This window comes from Carcharodon carcharias, chromosome 16 (genome assembly GCF_017639515.1).
Source record: "Carcharodon carcharias isolate sCarCar2 chromosome 16, sCarCar2.pri, whole genome shotgun sequence".
NCBI classification, from domain to species: Eukaryota; Metazoa; Chordata; class Chondrichthyes; order Lamniformes; family Lamnidae; genus Carcharodon; species Carcharodon carcharias.
In genome coordinates this window covers 44,422,740-44,438,225 of record NC_054482.1, presented here as the reverse complement: position 1 = coordinate 44,438,225, position 15,486 = coordinate 44,422,740, and the positions used below count along the sequence as shown (strand labels likewise).

The 15,486-nt window shown below is 40.2% G+C and overlaps 1 protein-coding gene across 6 annotated transcripts in view; it reads left to right on the top strand.

Annotated features, from left to right (window-relative positions):
- trmt1l (tRNA methyltransferase 1-like) overlaps positions 1-15,486 on the top strand; it is a 67,628-nt gene that overhangs the window by 13,706 nt on the left and 38,436 nt on the right. For all 6 annotated transcript variants that reach the window (XM_041208861.1, XM_041208860.1, XM_041208863.1 and 3 more), the window contains 5 exons: positions 4,416-4,480; positions 5,661-5,790; positions 9,994-10,120; positions 10,587-10,666; positions 13,070-13,319. In XM_041208861.1, the coding sequence (XP_041064795.1) occupies positions 4,416-4,480; positions 5,661-5,790; positions 9,994-10,120; positions 10,587-10,666; positions 13,070-13,319 (652 nt within the window). The remainder of the gene's footprint in view (positions 1-4,415; positions 4,481-5,660; positions 5,791-9,993; positions 10,121-10,586; positions 10,667-13,069; positions 13,320-15,486) is intronic.

The following is a 15,486-nucleotide window of genomic DNA, read 5'->3' as shown; positions in this document are numbered from 1 at the left end:
GCACCACTTTATTAGAGTAAGGTTGTGCCTTATTAATTTGATCGAATTTTTTGAGGAAGTAACAGGAGGATTGACATGGGTAATGCAGTGGATGTTGTCTACATGGATTTTGATAAGGCATTTGACAAGGCCTCAAATGGCAGGCTGGCCAGAAAAGTAAAAACCCATGGGAGACAGGATTGTGGCAAGTTGGATTCAAAATTGGCTCAGCGACAGGAAACAAAGGGTAATGGTTGATGGATGTTTTTGTAAATGGAAAGCAGTTTCCAGTGATGTTCCACAAGGCTGAGTGTTGGGTCCTTTGCTGCTTGTTGTATATATTAATAATTTGGACTTAAAACGTGGGTGGCATGATTGGGGAATTTGCAGGTGACACAAAAATTGGCATGTAGTTGATAGTGAAAAGGATAGCTGTTGTCTCTAGAATGATATCAATGGTTTGGTTGAGTGAATGGAAAAGTGGCAGACAGAATTCAATCCAGAGAAGTGTGAGGTAATGCATTTGGGGAAGGCAAACAAAGCGAGGGAGGATATTGGGAGGGGTCGAGGAAGTGAGAAACCTTGGTGTGCTTGTCCATAGGTCCCTGAAGTTGGCAGGACAGGTGGATAAGGTGTTGAAGAAAGCATGTGGAATGGTTTCCTTTATTGGACAAGATATAGAATACAAAAGCAATGATATGATGGAACTGTATGAAACACTGGTTAGGCCACAGTTGGAATTCTGTGTACAGTCTGGTCATCACAATACAAGAAGGACATAATTGCTCTGGAAAGAGGACATTTGCAAGAATCTTGCCAGGGCTTGAAAATTGCAACTATGAGGAAAGATTGGCTAGGCTGGGGTTGTTTTCCTTGGAAATGAGAAGGTTGAGGAGTGACCTGAGTGAGGTGCACAAGATTTATGAGAGGCCTAGATAGAGTAGACAGAGATGCCCTGTTTCCCCTGGTAGAGAGGTCAGTTACCTCAGGGCACAGATTTAAGGTGATTGTCGAAAGCTTTATAAGGGATATGAGGAAAAACTTCTTCACCCACAGGCTGGTGTTTGGAAATCACTGCCTGGTTTCGTGGTGTAGGCGGAAGCCCTCAACTCATTTGAAAGGCACCTGGATCTGCACCTAAAGTGCTGTAATCTGCAAGGCTACAGACTGGGAAGGTGGGATTAAAATAGGTAGCTATTTTTTAATTTTTTCTTTTTCGTCTGGTGCACACACGATGGGCTGAATGGCTTCTTTCTGTGCTGCAACTTTTCTATGGTCCTATGGTTTAGGTACAGACAGACTATCTAATACCTACTCCTTATCAATTTTAAACCCTTCAAGTGTCTGAATTACATCCTCTTTCACCATCTTCTGCGTAGCATCTTGTTCCTTGGTAAAGACAGATGTATCATTTAATATCTCAGCCATGCCCCCGCCTCCATGTGTAAATCCCCTTTTTTGCTCCCTAATCAGCCCAATCCACCTCTTATCATGCTTTTCCTATTTATATGCCTATAGAATACTTTTGGATTCTCTTTTTTATATTGGCTGCTAGTGTCTTTTCATACTCTCTCTTTTCTTCTCTTATATGCTTTTTATCTTCTCCTTTGAACCTTCTATATTCATATAAGATAAAAGCAAAATACTGTGGAAGCTAGAAATCTGAAACAAAAACAAAAATAGCTGGAAAAACTCAGGTCTGGTGGATGAGGATGAAGTTCTGATGAAGAGTCATACAGACTCGAAACGTTAATTCTGTCTTCCTCTCCACAGATGCTGTCAGACCTGCTGAGTTTTTCCAGCTATTTTTGTTTTGGTTTTTACTTCTATATTCATCCTGGTTCTTGGTTGTATTGTTTAGTTGGCATCTGTCATTAGCACACTTTTTCTTTATCTTAATCCCTATCTCTTTTGTCATCCAGGGAGCTCTGGATTTGTTTGCCCTGACTTTCCACTTCATGGGAATATACCTTGCCCAAATTATCTCTTCTCTAAAGACAGAATACTGTCTTGTTCAGATACTGTTTTGCCTGCCAACCTTTGACTGCAATTGATCTGAGTCAGATTCATTCTTACCACATTGAAGTTGGCTTTTCCCCCAGTTAATTATTGTTGCTCTGGATTGCTCTTTGTTCTTTTCCATTACCAACTTAAACCTTATGATACAATGATCACTGAGCCCTTGTGATACTTGATCCACTTGGCCCACCTCATTCGCAAGAGGTCGAGCAGTGCCTCCTTTCTCATTGGACTGGAAATATATTGCTGGAAAAATTTTCCTTTACACACTCTAGGAACTCATGTCCCTCTCAGCCTTTTACAAGTCTATATTCAGATAATTAAAGTCTCCCATTATAACTACTCTACAATTCTTGCATCAGAGACTTCTGTTGAGTTTATGACCCTTGTTTTGAAGAGGTTGTGTTGTTGTTCCAGTTAAGTTCTGCACCTGTGGCTGACAGTTCGTAGATTTTTTTATTCCTTTGCAAAATTTGGGTACTGTTTACTGAGTGTAAAATTTTTAAATCCATTTGAAACACATGTTTTTTCTTTGGTTTCATGGCTCTCCCCAGTGATTAGATATCTGTGAGGATGGAGTGAGATAGGTAGGAAGTCTCCAATTAAATGCTCCAGCATGAGGTGCAAGGCTGGCTTGATGGAGCAGCCGGTCTTTTCCTACCTGTTCATTTTGTCAGTTCATAAGCAATGTCACCACTAAATGTTTTCTATTGAACATGGCATGAACTTTAGAATGTGTGGTGCTTTTAAATTTTTTTGCACAGCCATTCACAAGTGGGATATTAAAGGGGCAACAACTGAGCAGCCTGCTTTCTACCTTCCAGGTGGCTGTACATGTGAAACTTACAGGGAACATTATTCACAAAACATCTGGAATGGGGGAAGCCACTATGTTTATGGCCAGGACATGTCTTCTAATCTACTAACCTCCACCACGTTGGTTAAAATAGTTTAACATTACACATCAACCACTGCCATGACAACCACCGGTATAACATTGTGCAGATTATAACCCACATAAATCTAAATGCTGCAGCAAATCCTGCCACCTTAAATGCAAAACCTCCAAGCCATGCACCTAGAATCCACCTCGCACAGGCATCACTTTACAATAGCTGCTGTGCTCATCCGTTCACTTTTTAATCTGCAAACAACATAACTTTCTTCATCAAAGAAAATAATGCATTTAATGCTGCCTTTCACCTCTCATGAGGTCCTAATGGACTTCACAGTCAATGAATTTTGAATTGTGGTCCCTTTTGTTCTATGGACAAGCGCATCAGCTAAATTGCATGCAACATGACTCCGCAAGTAGCAGTGAGAAACCTGGCCAATTAAACTTCCACTTTGATTGTATTAATTAGCCAGCACACTGGGAAAACTCCCTTGTTCCTCTTTGAATAGTGCCATGGGATCTTTTACATCAGCGTGTCATGCAGCTTCCAGCCTTTCCCTTTGTGGGATAGTCAGAACTTGTGTAGATTGCCTTCTGCATTGAAATAGATAATATTAACTTGAATAAAAGCAAAAAACTGCGGATGCTGGAAATCCAAAACAAAAATAAAAATACCTAGAAAAACTCAGCAGGTCTGACAGCATCTGCAGAGAGGAATACAGTTAACGTTTCGAGTCTGTATGACTCTTCAACAGAACTAAGGAAAAATAGAGGTGAAATATAAGCTGGTTTAAGGGGGGTTGGGACAAGTAGAGCTGGATAGAGGGCCAGTGATAGGTGGAGATTCCAAAAGCTGTCAAAGAGGTATTGACAGTGGTGATATTAGCTGAGAAAAGTGCTAATAGGTGACTTAAGGGTAGAAAGAAGGACGAGCAAGGTCCAGATAGCCCTAGTAAGGGTGGGGTGGGGTGGGGAGAAGGGATCAAAATAGGCTAAAAGATAGAGATAAAACAATGGTTGGCAATACATTTAAAAATAATGGAAATAGGTGGGAAAAGAAAAATCTATATACATTTTTATATATATATATATATCTATAAATATATCTATATAAATATTAACTTGAAAACTGTTTCATGTTGGTCAGATGGCAAAGTACATTGGAGTCCTGTATCAGAAATTGATAGATTTGGAATTTGAATTCCTCATGTGTCACTTCCTGGTATTTAATTGTTGCTTCTCAGCACTTCATAGCAAAGAGCTGTAACGGAGCAAGGAATGTTTTTAAAGACACCTCTTCTGCCCACACCCCACCCCCACCCTCAAAAGTTGTTCACATTAGGTAGCTTAGAAACAAGTTTAATAACATTTGTCTTAAAAGTATACCTTTTTTTAAAAAAAAAGTCAAGAAAATGATTAATTAATTTTACTTCTGCAAATGTTTTGCTAAACCGTTGCAGAGTCTTGTGCAGAATATTTGTTTCTCACCTTATCAATTCTTGCTAAATTCACATTAAAACAGGTTACCGAATGTGCATCTGTCATTTGTCCTGCCGACGCATGAAAACCAACCTTAATGGAGAACAGGTAACAGAAATAAAAAGTTAAATTAATGAATGTCAAATTTACATTTCACAGTTAACATTTGTTAATTGTATTTTGTATGTAGGTGTTTGTATGTGTGTGAACTATCTATAGAAAAATTCATAGATTCAAAAAAATTAAAAGAATTGTTTCCACACACAGGGTTATTGGAACTTTACCATAAATGACTTTTGAGTCAGGGATTAAAATTTGATTAAGCAATAATCAGATAATATTTGGAAATGTAAAATATGAAAGCAAGTGGGGCACAGGCAGAGGAATGGGTTAGGATAAAGGGTTCAATTAAAGACCTGGCACAGGTGTGATGAGCCAAATAACCTGCATCTGAGTTGATTTTTATTGTCCAGTACTTCTCTAGATTATCACATGACAATCTTGCAATTATACCATAACCATCAATCTTTCAGTCTGGATTTCTTAAACTGTCAATAGCTACATGTGGCATTCCAAGCTATGAATATTCAACTGAGCCTCTTTGTTGAAAGCATTAAAATGGAAGAAAATGTATGTCACGTGTATTGGTGTGCTGTGTTCACATTAAGATATAGGTGATTGTTTGATTTAGTGCTTTTATACATTGTGCACTGAGGTTCTTCAGGTGATTATTGCCTTTCAGTCACACCTGACTGTTTGTTATTCTCTTGTACATTGGTGAAGGACCACAAAAATCTAAACCTGAGATATGAGCAAGTTACTAATATTTTCGACTTCTTTTCACCCCCTTCCTCTCTTTTTAATTCTGTGATATATGTAAGTGGAGTCTGGATGACCTTGCTGTCTTATTTTCTATTGAATGGGCCTCCACTCAACTTATCAGTGTAATAATAATTAAGCAGACCAAGCAAACTACTTCAAAATTCAAAAATGTACCCCTGATGATGTGTTATTCTCAGGTGCTGATGTTTAGGCTGTCCTGGATTTGTGATTTTTATGAATGTCAGCCAATTTTCTCAATGTGTTTCCAACAATTCTTGGAGTTAAGTCAGATTTTGCACTGTTCCATGACTCACCATGAAGAAAGCTATCAGTTGTTCATTTGCCATCACTATTGGCAAGGAGTGGGTGATTGCAGTGAAAAAAGAATACACCAGAAAATGTGGGAAAAATAGAAATGTTGGAATTCTTGTTTGCAAGAGTTTGCTTTAATGTAGTTTGCTTTCAGGTCCCAGTGAGGATTGGAGCACATTACCACTGCATCGTCTGTTCAGCCACCATTGCTCGTAGAACAGACATGATCAGCCACATAACACGACACTTGAACAAAGGAGACACAGAAGCCAGCTTCACTGGAGGTGCGTGAAGTAGGTTAGGGTCATTTGAGTCTGGGGAAGTGGATTGTTTTTCGCTATGTTTTATAAAATTTAGCCAGGCATTCAAGTACCAACAAGTACTCCAACGGGTGCCTTGGTTGCGACCAGCTAACCCACTCTAGACTAAGGAATTGAAACCTCAGCTGTGGTTTCTGCTTCTGGTTGCTATTCAGTGGTTCCTCCTAGGAAATGTGTCCATACTAATGCCAGGTGAGAATAGGATCTTCCTCAGTTCAGTGGCTCATTGGATGAATGGGTATAGAAGGATATGCAGTCAAGGCAGGAGAATGGAGTTAAGATTCAATTCAGCCATGCTTTCATTGAATGGTGGAACAGCCACAAAGGTCCGCTCCTGCTGATACTAGGTGCTTTAAGATTCCACAAGAAGAATTATTTGAGATACCAGAAGACACTAGAAGAAGCAGCTTCAGAAGAGAGGAAAGAAAACTTGGAGGGAGAAACTGTTTTTGCGAGCAGTAGACTTGAATCACCAAGTTATTCTAAAATATACACAATAAGGTTCACTGGGATGTGGAAATTGACTTTTAGCAAAGAAATAGGTCATAAACTAAACTCTGGATTTCAGTCCCAAACTTGTGTGTGCGCGTGTGTGTATACAGGCTTTCCTGTCTCATCAGAGAATGCTTAACTATACAGCTGAAACAGTAAGCTCAAGTCCCAAAAGGTTGTGCTTAAACTGTGTAGCATTCAAGTCAACATACCATGAGTACCATGTCCAGTTTTGACCACCACAAGACGAGAGACGAGAAACACCTGGAAAAGCCCAGAGAAAAAACACAAGACTCATCAGAAGAAAATCTGTTAAAAAAAAAACCTGGGCTTTTAAACCTTGAACTGAAGTGATGATGAGGGGAAAGTGCAGGGGTGGGATTGATATTAGGGATATGTATTTAAGATAGGAATTTGTATAGAACAAAATAGTTGTGGAGCAGTTTTTCAAATCTAAAACATTGCATTAGTCCAAGGGCACAGAGATTCAAACCAGCAATAGCAATAACTGATGTCAGGAAGTTTCTGACACTGAGAATGGAATGGTAAGGTAGCAAAGGTGAAAACCCAGGAGCCATTTAAGAAACAATTGGCTGTTGTGTTGGGAACCTACCTTTCCAAATGGACAAGTGACGAAGGTGGCTTTCCTCATCTTCATCCAGCTTATTACATCAGCCAGAACAGCAGCAGATATGCTATAATTGGTCCCTGGATTCAAGTGGAGCAAATCAGCCACAGTTTGCTTTCCTTTTAAGTCTATGTGAACATATGTGGATATTCAGTAGGACAGGAATGAGCTTGGTAATTATGCCTTGTTGTATAGTAGTCTGCTGGTACTCAATGCTGAGGTTCAAATATGGAGAATGACAATGTTGGTGAGGTACAGGAAGTTGTGAAGTCTCCAATGAAAACCAGCAAGAAATTGATGCTATTAGGAGAAGGGAGGAAAGTGACAGTAAAACTATGCAAGTGGCTTGTTGGCTCATGAATTTGGTATTATTTTGATGCTATCCGAACATCTGAGCTTCACTCGGTAGCTTCCGTTATCTAGAAAAGTGAAAAACATCTAATGATCAAGTGGACTGTATTTCATGCTTAGAAAAGGTAATATAATAAAATATTCTTAGAAAAATCTATCTATAACAGCACAATGCGCACACACACTGGATATATTTTATTGTGAAGTTAGTAGTTTTACAGCATTTTATAATGTTCACACGATTACAGTAAGGCCCTGTTTTAAGTTGTCCTGCTTTAAGTTGTTTCATTTTAAAGTCATTTTTGTTTTGGGTTCATTTCCCCCGAATTAAGTCGAGATTTCTGCTTTAGAGTGCTTTTGAGTCATTGCCTTCCTTGTGTCATCGCTGTCTGTTTTCATTGGCCGCACATGATCCTGCATCATTGTCACCCGTCTTCATTGCCATCCATCTTCGTTGATACATACGTCATTGCACGTTGGCTCCCATCATGTAATGACGGGTCCTGTGACCCGATTGTGCCATTGTTAAGGAGGTTGTTTGTACTGTATTGAAAGCAACGTCAATTTTTTTAAAAAAAATCAGTTTTTTTTTCAGGTAAAAAGTTGGATTTAAATTTGATTTAAATTTTGAAGTTTCAGGAGTGCCTGCTGTGGATGAGGCTTTTTAAAATTAAACATGAGCCAGAAATGCCCAGCAAGTGCTGGTAGTGTGCATGCTACTACAAAGAAAGCAAGGAAAGTTATCAGTCTAGCAGTGAAATTGGATGTCTTGAGGCTGATGAGTGTTATCTAATTTAAATTTATACAGTGTTTCTTTTATATTTAGTGATTTTATTTTATTTTGCAAGTTATTTCAGCTAGGAATGCACAGTGCTGCACATGTTGATACAGCATTTCAACTTGTACATTGTTCCTTTTATGGGCAAGAAATATCTGATTGAACCTAATTCCAGCTTTAGCATCGATTCCTATGGGAACCCATGATTCACATAGGGCAGAATTCTTTGGTCGGCAAGCGGGGGCGGGGCCTGCTCGTTGACATGTAAAATGTCGTGCAGTGACGTCGGGCAGGCGCCCTGACATCACTGCGCGTCATTTAGATTTTCAGTTCGGCGGGCGCACAGCCAACTTGGCTGCATGTCCGCCGTACTGTCAAAGGGCTATTAAGGCCATTTAAATAGTAGTTAATTCAATTAGCTGAGCTGCCCTTCCAACCTTAAGGTTGGTGGGCAGGCGAAGAGCCCAGGCAGCCTTCGCATTTTTCATGAACCCTCATCCAAGGGCGGGATACGGTTTCATGAAGTGTTTTAAAAGTCAATAAAAATTTTAAAAATAAGTCTTTCAAATGTCGCAGCTCATGTGACTGTCACATGAGGGGACATGTTTTAAAAGTTTTTATTTTCATTTATTTAAATTTACACGTGTCAAACCGATCTCCCTGAGGCATGGAGGTGCCTCAGGGAGATCTCTGTGCTCTTTTGAGCGCGTGCACGAAAGAGCGCAGGGAACGATTCAGGGAATCCACCCCCCCATGCCCGCACAGGGAGTGCTCTGTACTTCTGGGCAAGTGTCACTCTGGGCGGGCGGGGGAAATTCAACCCATAAAGTTGCGGCTTTCAGGAATGTAATTACGACTTAAAATGAGGATTTAACATATCTCACTAATCCAATGTACTTTTTTTCCTCACCCAAAGGTTTGCGGGGTGGGGTGCGGGGGGTCAATGGGATGCAGGGAGAGAAAGGCATCTAACCTAATACTTTAAAAGGAATCTCTCAAGCACATAGCCTGGAGCTTCCACGAAGTGGCAATCGTGGTCAGATTGCCGGTCTGCTGCTAATATTCGGCGCCCCAATGCTGCTCTGCATTTCGGGCTGGGTCTTCCAAGACTGGCTTCTTCAGAAATGCAGAGCGTATCTTCAATCAAACAGTTTCATTGTAGCGCTGGAGTGTCGGGGTAGACAAGTTACATCCCCTTTTTACGGCACTAGATGCCACAAGGCAAGTTTAAATTTCCAGCGTGAATGTTAGTGTATGGGTGAGTGGATGAATGTTAGTTGAATGGATGAATGGGGAAGTGGATCAATGAGTGAATGGGTAGGGTGGCAGGTGGGTAGGTACTTCGGGGGTAATAGGGTTTGGAGGGAGGAGTTGTCGGGGCAGGGCTTGGCAGGTTGGGTTGTGGCGGCGAGGTTAGTCGTTAGTGGAAACTTGTCGGATTGGGGGATAGTCAGATGGTGGTGGGTCATCAGATCTGGTCAGAGGGTGGGCAGTCAGGTGGGAGGGTGTTGTCAGGTGTGGTTGGGGTGGGCAGTCAGGTTGGGAGGACTCATGGGGGGCAGTCTGCAGTGTGGTCATGAGTGGGTCTTTGTGAGTGACGGGAGATGTCAGTTGTATAGTTACCCAGGAGTGAGACAAATTTTTTTATGTCCAATTCCTCCTGGATATCTAACCAGCTGTGTTTGTCAGAACTGTCAGAGACATTTGTAGAGGGCCCTAGGGAACAGAGGAATTGTCTGCAGGAAGTTCAAACTTTCCGGGCAATTCCCAAGTAGGTCAGGGCATCGGGACTTCCACAGGGTCCTGACATGCATCTTGGGTTGATCTGGAGACCAAAGTTCTGGGCCTTAAATTTCCAAAATGCTGCTTCACTCCTGTATTTTGTATCATTTTTTCTAACAGTCTTTCTCCATTTCAGCCACTAGTGGGCAAATGCCATCCACTCAAGTGATGAAAGAAGTTGACACTGATGTTCATGTTTTTCCAAACCACATGACTCCTCAAAAAACAGACTCTTTCTTTAACCCTAAAATGAAACCTAACAGGTGATGTATCTGACTTATTTTAAACAGTGGTATATTCACAGGGCAGCTTCAGCTTTTCTGTTAAGTTAGTGCACAATTGTTTTATATGTCTTAATGTATTTATTGTGTAAATTTGATGTTTAACCAGTAAATTGGGAAGATTACTGACTAAAGTAATTATTTGACTTTTGCACTTAAGCAATCATAAATCCTGGCAATTTTCTCATTATTTTTCATGTAAGTAAGGCTTTTTAATTACAATGCAACATACCGCTGTGTAATACATAGTACATCTAATGGTTAATGCTTTTACTAAAAGGGATCATTTTATTTCTCAATGCACTTGCTTTTAACTTGAGACCAATCATTTTTACTTGTATCGCTTTCCACCTAGGTCCTGTCAATGGACAGCTTTCACAGATTTACCTTAAAACCTTGTATCAAAAAAGTTACTTGTTTCTCACTTGCCACACTGTTTATGTTGCAGACAATTAATATTCTGTACACTTGCTGTTCTGGCTCAAGAGCGCAAACTGCTTGAATGTTTAGATGCTTTTGGAGCTACAGGTTTGTGAAGACTAATTTTACACTAATAACTTTATACCTCACTGATATATTCCTTATTCTTTAGTGGAGATCAGTAAAAGGTTTCTTTAAAAAATGTTCTCATGTTTATTCCTCCTCTTGTCCCTGTCTCCCCATGCCAAATATCCTGTACCTTACCTAGAATACAGGCAGATGATCAGCAGCTGAGCTCCTGTTGATGGAATCGGTGAGCTGGGAGTCTTTCAAGGGACCCATTCTCCGTTTCTTTCCTGTTCTGTTCTTTTGTGAAATGTTTTGGCCTTTGATGCCTCAACAGAGGTTGGGGATGAACTGTGGATATTTTAGCTGCTAGCCTTATCTTTATATTGTAGACACTGCTGGTAAAGTGTTTCTAATATAATAAATCAGTAGAAGTACATCAATTGCTCCATGCCTAACTAATCATTGTTGCCTGTAGATCCCATATGCCAATGTGTTTTGAGAGTGAGATTGCTGATTTCTTGAAATATATTATAGGGCAAAACTAAACCTATATTGATTAAATATTTTTGATCTTTGGTGTATTGATAAATTATATTTGAATGATGAATAACTGTTGATTAAAGGTACAGAAGGACTTGGCGTTTATTTCCTGATAGTTCATTCAATTCAGTTTTGTAAATCGATAAAATTATTGACCGGAATGGGCAATCTTGTGTTTCTAACAAAAGCAGGATATGCAATCCTCCCTCATTGTGACTTCAATATGTCATCCATTGTCACCAAAGTTTTCTTGCTCTGCCACAGTTTTATTCACTGGTTTGTGAAAATGTATTTTTGTTTTAAGCTGTGGTTCAGCAGTAGTACTCACATCTCTGAAAGATTGAGTTCAAATTTCGCTTCAGAGAAATCTAAACTGACATTCCAGTACTGTACTGAAAAACATAGCAGCATTGTTGGAGGTGCCATCTGTTAAGGTGAGACATTAAACCAAAGCCCTGGCTGCCCTCTTAGGTAAGGGGGAGACAGTGGCGTATTGGTAATGTTGTTGGACTAATAATCCAGAGACTCAGACTAATGCTCTGGGAATGTGGGTTCAAATCTCATCATGGCAACTGAATTCAGTTAATAAATCTGGAATATAAAGCTCAGTGATGGTGACCGTGAAACTATCACCGTTTGCTGTAAAAACCCATTTGGTTTGCCTTGTTCTGAAGAAAAGCAAGGGAGTTCTCCCCGGTGACAATAAACAATGTTTACCCCTCCATCAGAACAGGTTTCCTGGTCATTATCACCTTAGTATTTGTGAAATCTTGCAAAGCATAAATTGACTGCCATGTTTCCTACACTGCAACAGTGACTGTACTTCAAAAGTAATTCATTGACTGTAAAATGCTCTTGTTGTGAAAGGCATTATAGAAATGCAAGCCTTTCTTCTGTTACTTTGAATTGTATGATTTGTGGCAGAACTTTTTCTTCTCCGCCGATGCTGCCAGACCTGCTGAGTTTTTCCAGGTAATTCTGTTTTTTATTCTGCACAGTTAGTGTTGTTTGTGATGGTAAGGGCCAGATTAGATGGATGAAAGAAGGGTGCTTTACTGCCCCTTTTAATTGTTTATGCACTGATTGAATGTGTAGTTTTTTTTAAAGAAAAGTGCATCACTGGATTAAAGGCAGGGTGTGAATACTGTACATAATATATTGTCAAGTGATTCAAGTGAAATAGTTTTTTGTTGGTGCCATGTGTTTAAGTTTTTCTATGCACCTAACAAAAATGAATTGTAGTTGACTCCAACTACAGTTTGGTGTTTTTAGCACCAGGGCTTGTCTTGTCAGTCTAACCCTCCTGTGTTCGACAATGTTCAGCATTCTGTAGCCTCATGACGGTGAACCATTTGCAATTGGAAAGGAAAAATAAGTTAATCAACAAAGAATTTGTATTCATTTGATGCCTCATTGTGTCCTCAAATCATCCCACAATTCCTTACATTCAATTAATTATTTTGAAGCTTAGTTACTGTTTTGTTAAACGTGTTAGATAATTTGCACACAGTAAGATCCCACGAACAGCAACTGCGATGAATAGCCAATTTGTTTTTCTTCATATTACTTGCTTTCTTATACTGTCAGCTGATCGGAGAGTGTTACTGACCACCTGTATTCCCTCTAAGCTCTGCAGCCGTGTTACAACCTGGATGCACAATTGGTCTCCTTAAGTTACCACACCTGTGTAACTGTGCAAAAACTTGATAGGGCTTAGACTCTTAAGCAAATCAGTTGCACGCTACAAAAGAAATGAAAGTATGTTACTGACCACAGTTGTAGACAACTTCTGGCCTAGACTCCCCTCACCATCTTTTAATCAGAGTGCTCTAATAAAGTTGTCATTTGGCTCTTCCTGAAACCCTGTTACTTTGAAACCAAACTGGATTATTCTGTTTTAAGGAATCATGGGATTGCAGTGGGCCAAGCACCTTGGAGATGCAGTAAAAGTCACCATAAATGACATAAACGAGGGCTCTGTGAAGATCATACGAGAAAATTGTCACCTAAACCGGATGAAGGTGCTGACAGGTAGAAAAGATGAGGAGGAGGATGAAGATGATATTGAAGAAACAGAGGATACTTTGGGGACTATTGAAGTCACTCAAATGGATGCCAATGTACTCATGCACTTGAGAGCTTTTGACTTCATGTGAGTGAAACAGGTTGTCATATCAAAATTTACAGAGGAATTTAATAAATACTTTTTCTCCTCATATATCCAGGAGTAAACTTTAAACCCAGCCTTTACATTTAAAAAGTGTAATTCAGTAAACTGTGCTTGTCGGATGAATGTTTCTCTATTTTTAAGAAATACAATTGAATTTTACAGGATAACATGGTGTCGTAGAATACCAAGACTGTAATTTGTCATGCCAGAAAAGGCTGAAAGTTTCCACATACAGTTTCCCACAGAGCTGGTTCCGGGGGAACATGGCATGAAATTCAGGGACTAACTCAATTTGCTGTTGGAGGATCCACGTGCAACTCCTAATAGGCAGCTTGAGGGCAGCATTTCTAGAAACATGAGTTACTGTGGCTGTGGAAGGGACCTAAAGAAGTTGGAGGAAAAAACAGCAGAATTAAAAGTAAAAGACAAGTCGAAGACCTGTTGTTTCTCTGCATAGTCCTCGACAAATCTCCACGGGTTTACACCTCTCCATGGGACATAAGTGACTCACGGAGATTTTAGTAGCAATCACTTTAGAGCAAAACCAATGGCAAATGAAGTGGAATGTTTGTTAACAGCAAGTTCAATTTAGTTTTTAAAAAATGAATATGAATGTACATGGTGCTAATCCCAAACAGGGTTGTACTGAGTTTATAATATCCGACACGTAAATCAGTACATTAACTGAAGAGCAAGATCCAATTCTCAAATAAAGAGGAGTAAAATTTTGCCATACTTATGGGGGTCTTATGTGTATTATCAATGGGGAAAACTGCCCCAAGCTTACCTTGAACAACCTGGCTTGTTTCATGACTTTTTCCAGTTCCTTGTAGGAAGCTGAGTCTCCTGACTGCCTTTTCCTAAAGTCTATTCAGGGTTGGAAACTTAGTATCCTTTGTGAAGAGGTATTTTTAATTAACACTTGTCTAGGATTTAGTTTTTATATTTAATAACAGGACAGCATAACAGTCTTAGAAATGACTATTGCTCTTATGTGTGCTAAACTTAACAATCGCAGCAAATAAAAATCATCATATGAGTTCCTCAGAGTAGTGTCCTAGGCCCAATCATCTTCAGCTGCTCATCAATGACCTTCCTTCCATCATAAGGCCAGAAATGAGGATGTTCGCTGATGATGCACAATGTTCAGCACCATTTGCGATGACTCAGATACTGAAGCACTCGATGTCCAAATTCAGCAAGACCTGGACAATATCCAGGTTTGGGCTGACAAGTGGCAAGTAACGTTTGCATCCCACAAGTGCTAGGTAATAACCATCTCCAATAAGAAAGAATCTAACCTTTGCCCCTTGATATTCAATGGCATTACCATCGCTGGAACCCCCACTGCTCAACATCCTTGGGGTTTACCATTGACCAGAAACTAAACTGGACTAGCAATATAAATACTGTGGCTACAAGAGTAGCTAGGAATCCTGTGATGAGCAACTCACCACCTGACTCCCCAAAGCCTGTCCACCATCTGCAAGGCACAAGTCAGGAGTGTGAAGGAACACTCCCCACTTGTGCAGCTCCAGCAACACTCAAGAAGCATGACACCATCCAGGGCAAACCAACCCACTTGTCTGGCACCCCGTCGACAAACATTTGCTCCCTCCACCACCGACACACAGTGGCAGCAGTGTGTACCATCTACAAGATGCACTGCAGGAACTCACCAAGCCTCCTTGGCATATTTCAAACCCACAACTGCTACCTTCTAGAAGGACAAGGGCAAGCAGACACATGGGAACACAGCCACCTGCAAGTTCCCATTCAAGCCACTCACCACCCTGACCTGGAAATATATCAACATTCCTTCACTGTCGCTAGGTCAAAATCCTAACTCACTAAAACTCACTACCTAACAGTCCTGTGGGTGTACCTACCCAACCGGACTGCAGCGATTCAAGAGGGCAGTTCATCACCACCTTCTCAAGGGTAATTAGGGATGAGCAATAAATGCTGGCCTAGCCAACAAAGCCCACATCCCATGAATGAATAAAAAAATTCAAATATTCTGACAAACCCTAGTAATTTTTGGAGTGACTTCCAAAGCCATGTGATTTGGCAAATGCAGTGGAAAATCACTGTTGACAGTTGATACAGGGTAGCTATAGTTGAAGGCAAAATATTGATATGGCTGGCA